Here is a 12,022-nt window from a genome sequence, read left to right as displayed (position 1 = left end):
GACACGCGAAAATAACTTGTAGATCTGCTATTTTTTGGAAACATTGAGCTTGTCATTTAATTGCATGCACAGCGGCTGTGCATGCAATTAAATGACAAGCTAATTTTAAAGCTTTTGCATGATTTTGTGTTTGGATAATATTTGCACTAACATGTTTCACCTGTACATTGCATTTTGTACATGGTGCATGTTTTCTTATTTTATTAACACGCACGCACGCACGCAAGCACTCACACACACACACACACACACACACACACACACACACACACACACACACACACACACACACACACACACTAAAGTTTATGTTAGCCTCTCACCTTAGACTGGTAATGATTACAAAACAAATATCGTAATGTTTATTTTGTTACCGTTGACTCTGTTTTTGATTTACTTCTGTTGACCAGTTAATAACAAACACTGTAAGCTTTGTTGTAAACCCTTTCCAGTCAAACGTTTATTTTGCAATGTTGACTAATTAAAAAGTAAATTTACTTTCAATTCAAAGTCTTGTCTGTATTTTTTATATATATTGGTGTGTGGGTTGTGTGAGGGTGCTGGTGGTGTGGCTTCTTGGGGGGCGTGGCTAGTGCCCCCCAAAATCTCCTGGATTCTGACAGTCCAATATTGGCAGCCCTGGCAAAGCCTCATCTGAAAATACTGGTTGACAAACTGGACCCCCTGGGCCTTGGCACTGTGTAACTGGCTGTGTAACTGGCTGCTGGACTTCCTAACGAACAGACCTCAATCTGTGCGGGTCGGACACAATAACTCCCAACGTCATCTCCCTGAGCACTGGCTCTCCCCAGGGCTGTGTTCTGAGTCCACTGCTGTTCACCCTGATGACCCATGACTGCTGTGCTAGGTTCAATACCAACCGCATGGAGAAATACACGGACGACGCGACAGTTGTGGGCCTCATCAGGGACGACAGCGAGAACGCCAACAGGGAGGAAATGAGACAGTTGGTGGGCTAGCTGGTGCAACACACACAATCTGGTCCTGAATGTCAATAAGACAAAGGTGATCATTGTTGACTTCAGACGGAACCAGCACAGCCACTCCTCATAAATGACACTGCAGTGGAGGTAGTGAGTAGCGGACAGGTCACGGACAGTCTGACATGGTTCTCAAATACGGCCTCTCTTGTAAAGAGAGCACAGAAACGTCTGTTCTTTCTACGCCGGATGAGAAGAGCCCAACTCCCCCCTCCCATCCTCACTACATTCTACAGGGGCACTATAGAGAGCATCCTGACCAACTGCATCTCTGTCTGGAAGCTGCAATGCATCAGACTGGAAATCTGTGGTGAGGAGGACAGCGGAGAAGATCATCGGGACTTCACTGCCCTCCATCAAGGACATTGCTCACAACCACTGTCTGACTATAGGGCCAATAACATCATGACTGACCCTGCACCCACATCATGGACTGTTCACTCTGTTGCCCTCTGGCAAAAGGTACCGCAGCATCAGGAGCAAAACAACCAGATTTGGCAAGAGTTTGTTTCTCTAAAAAGTGAAATAGTCCCGTGCAAGTGCAATATCCCCTAACCTTTCTCCTATATATATGCTGCTGAAGACTCTTGTTGTGCAATATTTGTGTTGTGCATTTTAAAAGAAGTGGAGTAGCATCAAGTTCCTGGGGGTACAGATCACGGACAGTCTGACATGGTCATGAATGGAATTAATGGAATCAACTGACTGTGATTCTATTTTATTTATTAGTGGTGATTTTAGTATTGTAGTATTTTAGCATTATTTTAGCAGGAGTAGTTCTATCTAGATCATAGTAAGCCAGTGGAGCGAAATGTTGTTCATTTATGCATTTCATGTATATGTTGAATGACAATAAAAGCTATCTATCTAAGTGGTGCTGTGGGCAAGCAGCTGTTGAGAGCTTTAGTTTTTCTAACCCAACTCAATATTGTTTTTTTCTTTTTGAATTAGCTCATTTGGTGTTTTTGCAATATACCACAAAAATACTATTTTGGCCCATTTAGAATGTAATGTAAAGTATGTTCACTTCTCATACAAAGTAAATTAAAACTAAAAAACTAAACATTGACCATCAAGGGAAAGTCACATGTCAATTTGTTCCAATATTGAATCTTTATCAACAGGTAGGATACCTCATCGCTTTTCATGTGTTATGTGTTATGTGTTATTGCACCATTTATGCACAACAGGTTTGCACAACCCACATATGCTGAACTAGAGGCAATGTTGCAGGTTAAGAACATACTTTCCAAACACATCCTGAACTAGAGGCTACCTACATGCCCTATGTCATTGGTTCTCAACCTGTGGGTCGGGACCCCCAGGGTGGTCCTCACATGATTTTGGGGGGGTCCCCAGATGACGGGTAAGTGACAATTTAAGGACTTTTAAGACCTTTCTAATACCTCCAAAAGAAAAGATAAGAAAAGAAAAAGACCATTACTGCATCAAAAGTAATCAACAAACTAGACTATAAAAACTGGTTCGTCAAATAATATAAGAAAGAGGCAAAAGGTTTAAAAAAAAGGTTTAGGTAGATCTGCTATTTTCACAATATGTATCTGTGGAATCGAGTCAAACTAAATGTAATACATCAACTCCTACAATTCCAAGTGCTTATCAGGGTGGGGGGTCCCCAGTTCAAATATGATTATTTTGGGGGGTCACAGACTGAAAAGGTTGAGAACTACAGCCCTAAGCTACAGGCTACCTGAACTAGAGGCTACCCACATACCCCTAAAATAGAGGCTACCCAAATGTCCTGAACTAGAAACAATAATAGGATAAGACAATGCTACCCACATACCCTAACTAAAGGAAATGGTAATGTAGGTTAAGACAATTTATCCCAAAGCACAGCAGTGATATTTCTTTAGAGACAGCTGAATGTAGATCCACCTGGCTCTGCCAGCCAGATGGACACACAGCATTTCACAGAACTGTTGTGTAAACGTTTGAGTATATTATAATTTGTAGGAACCATTGTTGGACCACAGTGAATGTTAAATGCCACAATGTTATTTCAATTCAAAAATGTTTATTCCCTTTTTACATCAATGCAGAATAGTAAGATTCCAGTGCAAGAAAAATAAAAAAAAATTGAACTCCCCCCCCCCCCCCCCCCCGGTTATCTAAAAACAGATTCCATCATTTGAGTACTTTGAGCCTAGAAGTGTTATTTAATTACACAAAACACAGACTACCAGTAACTGCAAACTCTTGGCGTATTTTGTTTGTACTTCAACCATGACATTCCTTGTCATTATTTAGGTGGAGTTTTGTTTTGTGGTTTAATCAGTTTGTTTGCAGTCGGGCAATTTCATTTAAAAGTCAGATTCTTTTCCCAAAAATGAAAGAAAAAAACTACCTAAAACATTAATTGTATGAACAATAAGCTTACCCCTAAAATAACAAATTATTTCATGGATAAATTAATCAGTGTCTTTGCTAGACCAGATAGCAATAACCCACCCTAAACTGAGGAAACAAAGGGCTGAGGGAACATAGGCATGACGCCGTATCCGAAACCAATGGATTCCCTTAAAGCTGTTTAAATCAATACATAGTGCGATTCATAGATTGGTTTGGAAAGAAATAAGTGCCCCAAAATGAAATTACAAAAACTCCACACTCCCATAAGAAACAGAGGATTAGCCTACCTAATTTGATATATTATCAATGGGCCTCAACTGACATTTGTCACAGAATGGGTTAAAAGGGTCAGTTCTGTTTATCAGATTTGGACAGTATAGGTCAGGGTGTTTGTATCCATGTAAGATTTTTGTTTTGTATGTTCCAGAAAGTTAAAATCTAAGATGACATAAAATGTTTGTTAGAAACCTATGCAAGTCTTTAAGATGCATACATAAATATCTAGGAATTAGCCAATATTCATTCTATTAATCCCATTTTGAACATACTTGCACAGATGTGGGGTTTAGAGATGGCAAATAAACGATTACATTATAGGAATTTAGGATATCTGGGTGATGCATTAGTCCTTTCAGCAATTATTTCTTGAACCCACTTTTATCATTACTTACAAATCAGGAGTTATGGTTATTTTGACACAAGTTCATATTATACAGGTGGCAGAAAGGTTAATATTATTGATTATCTAAAGCAGCAACACACAATATGTGAATAAGAAAGTGACGACCTATGTATATGACCAGTTTCTTATGAATGATAAGACCAAATAATTGGCAAAACACTGCAATTTTGTCTTCTTTAAAACCTTGAAAATGTTTTTCAATTTTCATTGTGACAAATAGGAACTTTTAAAGTATATTAATCCAAGCCAGAACAAAATCGATTGATTGATCGTTAACTCATTCACTGCCAGAACTTTTTTTTTTTGCGTTTGCCCACTGCCAGAGATCTTTAATTAAAAAAAAAAAGTACTCAGGAGCCGAGATACAAAATGTTTAAGTTTTAAGTTAACAAGGAAGTGGATGGGAGTCTAGATCTTCAACAAATCATATCTCCTTGGTCTTTGGGTTAAAAAACAAATAAATAAATAAGAAAATAAAATAAATTTAAAAAAAAAAGTCGTTTTAGTCGTTCTTGGCAGAGGGGGCTTAAAGGACAGAAGTCGTTTTAGTCGTTCTAGGCAGGGAATGAGTTAAAATGAAAATGCACACGGCCCACCCATCTGTCCACTTAACACGGCAGCAGGGTTGAGAGCCACTGACCTAGAAGATGACCAGACATAGTACGACATTTTCACTCATGCTTATTGATGACAAACATCCTGGTCCTCTGTTCAAATAGACAATGAGACATATTTTGGAATTAACCACATGACCCCCCTACTGTGTATGTCATAATAGACAAACATTTGGCAACAATAGACGATCTACAAGCTCTGGAGAATGTTTAGAATTATGTCACATGGAAATATTTGGCAATTAACAGAAAACATAAATATGTATCATTTTGAATTGCCACAAACTGGACTACCTTTAATCTCTAAAATGCATTTTTGTAGCCTGTCTAGCAAAAATGTTGAGGTGAGACAGCTAATCCTCTCATCCGGTTTATCTCATTGGCTCTCATTTAGTTTATTCATTTTATGTATTACAATTTACATATCACTGCATCGAAAAGTGTCATACAGTTAATTCTCCACCAAAGGCCATTTCAAAGTCCAGTTTAGGAAACTATGAAGTGAATTTGACAAAGCAGTAGACTACATAAAAGAAGAGCCTGTCCAGTGTAGACTTAAGGATTTCATATTTCACTAGTACAGTCTTCACAGCAAGTAGTCACTGTCATCCATCACATAACCTGCTTTAATGGATTCCGTCACCCACGACTCTCGCACAATCTTAAACTTCTTCTTAAAGAGCCGCCGGAGGGTCTTCAAATCCAACATTCTCTTATCGTCTGCTACGATAACATGGGAGACGCCTTCCACAAGCTTCTCCGCCACGGACCCTCCGTGGTAGCGAAACTCCAGCGCCCTCGTGTCCAGACATGTGGCGGGAACGGCGGTTTGGGGGTCTCCTATGTCTGCGTAGCAGTCCATGTAAGCCTTGAAGGGCCTGAACATGCTGGTGGGGAGGTCCTCCCAGCCGTACCGCGCCTCCACCTGGCCGACGTTTAAGGCCGCCGAGGACTCGACGCCGCTGATCCTGTTGAACACCTCCCGCAGCTGCCGCTCGTCCGTGTCCACGAAGTAGCTGTCGCCGAAGCTGTCGTACTCCTTGGCGAAGTACTCCCGGGTGGACGGCGACATGTGGATCATGTGGCGCGGTTGCCACGGCACCACTTCCTTCCTGTCCAGGCACTCCTGCAGCCAATGGGCCCACACCACGTCTTGCTCGTTCGAAGCGATCAGGTTTTTCACGCGCATGTTCTCCGTTCCCGCTATCACACAGTATGTGTCTTTCCCGGGGTTTTGCACCACGATGCCCCCACACCTGAAATGGCGGAGAAAATGTGATTAATGTGAATAAATCCTTCAAAATTAAGAGCAGAAGCTAAGTGCTCTTCTAACCGTCTGTCTCTGGCAGTTGTTGGTCTTTAACCACATTAAAACTGGCATGTTTATTTTGGGCATTTTTATATACGCAACATTTTTCAAAACTTTTCACAAAATAAAACTAAAATAACCAAACAAGCTTGAAAATCGGCCAATTTTGTTTTTTGTTTTACTAAGTATATTGGGCTGATTGCTAGAATGGTTGAGGTGCACTTTACTTCATTTAATCTCAAAGACCATCATCTGTTCATTTTGGACATGAATATATTTAATCAAGTAACAGATTATAATAAAGAATTTAAATTGTACCTGGCCACGCCCTTTTCCAGCTCAGCCTTTGGGTGTTCGTCACTGCCGTTCAGGATGCAGAACTCCACATCCTCAAACATGTCCGTCTCCTTGGTAACCCCGGACAGATCTTGGGATTTGAAATGGCCGATGACCCCTACCATCTTCTTGGGCTTGACCGGAACCTTGCGTTTCTTCTTCTCTGGTTCGTTGCCGTCAATGAAGAGGTGCCGCGAAAAAAGCTTGCCAGATGCCTTGCTACGGAACGCGTCCAATTCTGCCAGGGTCATGCACTGGTGCCACTCCTTGTCCTCTCGGATCTTCTCGATCCTGGGGAAACGCAGGGTGCAATTGGTTTTGTACATGTCGCTTGACACTATTTCAGCCGCCTTCACCTGGAGGATGACTGAGTTGCAGGGCTCGATGTAGACTTCCGGTTTCTCTGCGCCACATAGGATGGTTGCCGGAGGGTCGTTTTTACGGTAGACCTTCCAGTGCTTGGCAAGCTTCAAGCCAAGCTCGTACAGTTCCTTCATGGTGTACCCAGAGCCGATGCGACAGAGGGTGTGGAAGACGAAAGGTTTCTCGCCGGGTTGTGGAGCCTCTGCAACCGCGCATAAGAAGTGAGACATCATGCCACCGCGTCGCCCTTTGCCCCAATATCCACCGACGATCAGCAAGTCGAGCTCATCCATCAAACCATCCACATATTCTGGTTTTATCTTCAGCCAGCCCTCGCCCCGCTTGTCAGGTTTGTAGATGGATGATGGATCTTTCACCATGATCCCCTCCTCTCTGCTGTCAATGGCGTCATTGAGAGCATTCACCACTTCCTGCATGGTGTTGCCGTCTGTCTTGGGCACTAAGTGGATCCTCCCCTTTACAGGAGTGAAGACGGTCTGAAGGGCGTCGTATCGCTTCTTCAGTGGCTCCTTGCCAAACTTCTGGCCATTGATTAGCAACACGTCGAACACACAGAAGCACGTCTGCAGCTCTGAGTCTTCCATGAGCTTCTTGATGTCAAATTTGCTCCCTTTTTGCATGAAGGTCTCTGCGGTGGGGTTATAAGCCATCATCTCGCCATCAAGTATACAGCTCACCACATTGGACTTGAAAACATTGTGGATGTAAGGTGTAAGTGAGCCCTGCAGCGGTGATGCCCCAAACTGCTGTGTGTATTCAAAAGCATTTCGGGTAAAATACTTGTAGACATCCCCGTCTTTGTGCAACTGGATACGCTCCCCATCCAGTTTGGTCTGAATAAAGAACGGGCTGTGACCCATCTGTTTCTCCACTTGACGGATGTTAGCCACAGCCGCTAACATAGGCTTGAAGGCAGAGAAAAGTCCAATGGAGACGTCGCTCAGGGACACAGAGGGGTTGTGAAGCGTCTGGCACACCTTGTTCAGGTCTGTGTTGACGTTGAACAGTTCAGAAGCATCTGGGTGGAAAACCTGGAGAACCGTTTCTTTGCTAATTCCAAGCTTCATGTCCTTTAGGATCATCCGGATGAGCCACTTCTGCTCCAGAGCTGAGCTCTGGGTGATGAGGTGCAGAAGGCTCTTTTTCACTTGATCCTTCTGCTTGCCAGCATTATTGGCCGCCACAGAGTCAAGAAAGTCATTGACCTCTTTGATCGTAAGGTTTCCTTGACTGCTGCACCGTTTCTTCAGCACAAAATAAGCCATGCCGGCAAAGTCTCCAGCTTCCCCCTGGGATGTTGTGGGAGCTCTGTAGTTCATCAGTTTGTTAGCCTCCGCGCCATTCTTTGGGAGGCCCAATACATCTATGTAGAGTTTTGCCAACATGCTCTCTTTGATGCCATAGGCCATCCGCTCTCGTTCATAAGGGGGAACTATGAGGCGCATGGCTGCATAGAAAGAGTCTGTCGTTTGGGGATCATCTTTATGGAGGGCAGCGTGGAATTTCCTCCATGACTCGATGAAATCTCCGAGGGCCTTTGATTTATCCGGGCGTAGTTTAGACTTCTGGATTTTCTCTAATGTGGCGCACAGGTGAAGGAAGGGAACCTGCGCTGCGACAGAGGCCTGGTCAGCGGTGTCACTCTTGGAAGTTCCCTCCATGGTGAAACCTGTAACATATCAAACCAAAAGGTAAAGTTAAAACAATTCATTGTATAAGTAGGCTACAGGAATCAAATAAAATGTTGAATAAAATCCTACAGTAGTAGACTAAAACCAAAATTTGAACAAACTATTTATGATTGAAGGACTGTTAACCACTTAAGACCTTTTTTTATAGAAAAAAATGCCTTTCTCCAAGCTCACAACGCGTGGCATGTTGTGAGCTTGTAGATCAGCTATTTATGTTAAAGAGGTTTTGCACTTTTTCTGTTTTTCATGTGTCTATGAGGTTGATAGAACTTCATTAAGCCCCTGGTGGTGTTTTTATGGTGTTTAATGTCTTCTCTGACTATTTTGAGTTTCTACCTGAAGGCTGAAACCTTGAGGGTCAAACGTGCCAATAGAAAAACAGCCCTTTAGTGACATAGTAAAATTATACCCTCCCCCTCATTATCATAACACAACAGGTGTGGGGAGGAGGAGGGACTAGGACAGGTGGGTGGTGCTAAGGTGGTGGAGGAGGTGCTAAGGTGACAACCAGGTATACTTAATGAACTGGAGGCGTGTCCACATAAAAACATAATTTTAACTATTTCTGTACACTTTTTTGAAAAAAATCTTCCTCCTAGTATAACCATAATACCTGATGATTATGTTTTAGGGGGGGGGGGGGGGTCACTGAAAATCACGGCACCCCGTCTTTAATGTTTTGTCATTTTTCTGCCTACAATGACATGCCCAAAATAGGGACACCATGTTGAAAATGGTTAATGTCAGCTAGATGTAGGACTGAGTAGAAGGTTTTAAGAGACGTGACAGTGGTCCATCCTACACAAGTCGATTATATACCATAATACTATATATTGCACATTATGTTTTGAATACCTAAATATGAGAGTAACTTTGATCAGTCAAGATAGCCTTGAGTGATGTAGGTTGGGCAGAGACAACTAATTGTTTACCATCTTTCTAAAATACAGTAAATAGTTACACAATATCCCATTTCATGTAATTCATATGTAAAAGAAAATTGCACAATATAAAGACACCCTCTTCTCTACGTCGACATAGATCTACAGTATTTGTTATTGTTAATAAACAGCAGCATAACAACCTACACTTTTTGCCATCTGCACATTATTACTATACTGGTATTACTATGCTATAATGGTCAGACGTTTATATAATCATCATATACACCTAGTTATTGATAATAACTAGTAATCATAATACTTTTTGAGTATTTCTACATGGCAGTAGCCTTAGATACATTTTATCGATTCTTATCTCTCACGAGTCTTAAATACCCCCCCCCCCCCAGATTGCCCTGGGATGTCAGCTCCAAAGCCCGTACTTCTCCAAACATGTACAAATGCAAAATATAAGGTGCTTACCCGCGTGCCCCAAATGCTAACTCGGTGTCCGGCGTGTTTGTGTTATGTATTAGTCCATATTTTTCAATAAAGAAGTGTTTTAATCCCGTCTGTGGCCGATTCTGTCGGAAGTTCCCAATGGGCGGTTGTGACGGGGCGCATCCGGTTAAAGCCGGAATTACACTCAACGTAAACAGGAAGTAAACGAGGGGGGAGGGATATTGAGAAATATGAATTAATACATTGCTCAAACACGCCGGACACCGAGTTAACATTTGGGGCACGCGGGTAAGCACCTTAGATTTTGCATTTGTACATGTTTGGAGAAGTACGGGCTTTGGAGCTGACATTTCAGTGCAATCTTGGGGGGTGGTAGCTAAGACTGTCGTAGAGAATGTCAAAATCGATCAAATACATCTACGAGTCTTTATCTAAGGCTAACATGGCAGTATTGATACGTTTACTTAAGTAAGAAATGTCGTACTTTTTCCACCACTGAACAAAGACTACATGTACTAACAAAGACTCGATCACAAACGCACAGAACAACTTGTGTCTCAAAGGGACTTTAGGACTCGTTTCTCACTGTATTAATGTTGTTGTTTTTTGCATCAGAAGCGGAATCATCTTATAGTATGTATATATTAACCAAACCTCAGTTAATTACCTTGATCTGAGTCACTTTAACAAAATAAGGTAGAGTTTAATTAAGTCTCCAACGTCTCCATACAGCAAGCTGGATGGACACCAGTGTTGCCAGATTTGGTGCTAGAAAAAAGGGACCAGGTCTAGGAAAACAAGCCCAAAATCCAAAATGAGCACTACATATGCAGCATCGGCATCATTTGAAATTAGCCAATCTACAAGCTCACAACGTTGTGGGCTTGTAGCTCTGCTATGTAAAAAAAAAATCTTGCAATAGAATGTGGAATGTTGGTAGAATATTTTTTGAAACATTCTAACAACACAAATGCTCCCTGGGCACAAAACATTTTCATGAAAATATTTAGAGAACCACTGGTTTAAATAATAATTAAAATGTTGGAAGCAATCCTAAATAAGCAACTACACTTTAGAAACAAGCCGAAAAAACTGCAACCCACAACTAACCAATATTTAAAAGCAACTTTACAGATAAACAAGCCCAAAGTCGCTTATAATAAGCGGGCATGGCAACACTGAGCGGAAACCTTCACCTGTAACCTTCCGGTGGAAACATGAGCTGAACTATTAGTTCCTCGTCGTTTTGTTCTGCAGGAATTATACATCTTGTTCTGTCTTCCACCAGGAGAGGGCGACATTCTGCATTGAGGAATCTTTTTCAGCAAGAGAATGATAAAATCAGCTCGTGTAGTGCAGTGGAACTGACCCACAGGCTGTGGGTCGGGATCCCCACATGATTTTGGGGGGTACCAGTCCCAGATGACAGTGAAGTGACAATTTAAGGACTTTTAAGACAAAAAAGAAAAGAAAAGAAAAAGACCATTACTGCATCAAAAGTAATCAGCAAACTATACTATGAAAACTGGTAAAGCATTGGCTAAATTGTCAAATAATGTTTACAAGACAGAGGCAAAAAAATAAAAAAAATCTGAAAAAGGTTGAGAACCACTGTAGTGTGTACCACCACATTCCCAGCAGAATATCTTACAATTTGTTATTTTCACAGATGTAGAGGGGAAAAAAGGGTTTGTCGCTTTGGATAAAAGCGTCTGCTAAATGACTGTAATGTAATGTCACAAAACAGGATAAATTCATAATCAATGAGTCTTCTTAGCCTAAATAAATGTGATGCCCCCTGGACATAACTACCTTGTTCTGGGAATGAAGACAATTATATTTAAAGTTGCAGCAAGTTATTATTAATATTATTATTATTATTTTATTATTGTTGTTGTTATTTCTTTAGGTAGTTAAATTGCTCTATATTCGATCCAGCTCCTTAGTAAACAGAAATGCATTTCATACAGTATACAGGATAGACAAGTGAAATTGGAAGTGATGACACAAATAAATGAGCAGACAAAACTGGAAATGCAAAATATGATACATGTGTACTCTCTCCTATGGATGAAATTGGCAACCCACCTGAAAATGTATTTTCTGTTTGTCAATTGAATAACTGGACCGATGGGGAGACCTCTGTTACTGAACAAACACAGCTTATTTTCACACAATAAGCTGTGTTCACACAAGCTTTAGTTTGAACCAAAAATATATCACTTACACTACCTTTAATGTTAGTTTGTATTCTGTTTATACAGCATGTTAAAATACATATTTGTGGCC

The 12,022-nt window shown here is 41.4% G+C and overlaps 1 protein-coding gene across 1 annotated transcript; it reads right to left on the bottom strand.

Annotated features, from left to right (window-relative positions):
• Nucleotides 1–3,127: 3,127 nt before the first annotated feature.
• lig4 (ligase IV, DNA, ATP-dependent) lies at nucleotides 3,128–10,484 on the bottom strand. The gene is made up of 3 exons (XM_080422533.1): nucleotides 10,401–10,484; nucleotides 6,298–8,368; nucleotides 3,128–5,926 (listed from the first exon to the last, which is right to left on the bottom strand). The coding sequence occupies exons 2-3, from the start codon at nucleotides 8,358–8,360 to the stop codon at nucleotides 5,257–5,259; spliced, it is 2,733 nt and encodes a 910-aa protein (XP_080278659.1). The 5' UTR covers nucleotides 8,361–8,368; nucleotides 10,401–10,484; the 3' UTR covers nucleotides 3,128–5,256.
• Between the last annotated feature and the right edge of the window lie 1,538 nt (nucleotides 10,485–12,022).

The sequence above is a fragment of the Gymnoscopelus braueri genome (assembly GCF_963280865.1).
Source record: "Gymnoscopelus braueri genome assembly, chromosome: 24".
Classification (NCBI taxonomy): Eukaryota; Metazoa; Chordata; class Actinopteri; order Myctophiformes; family Myctophidae; genus Gymnoscopelus; species Gymnoscopelus braueri.
The sequence above is the reverse complement of the archived record's forward strand: the minus strand, read 5'-3'. Positions and strand labels throughout refer to the sequence as shown.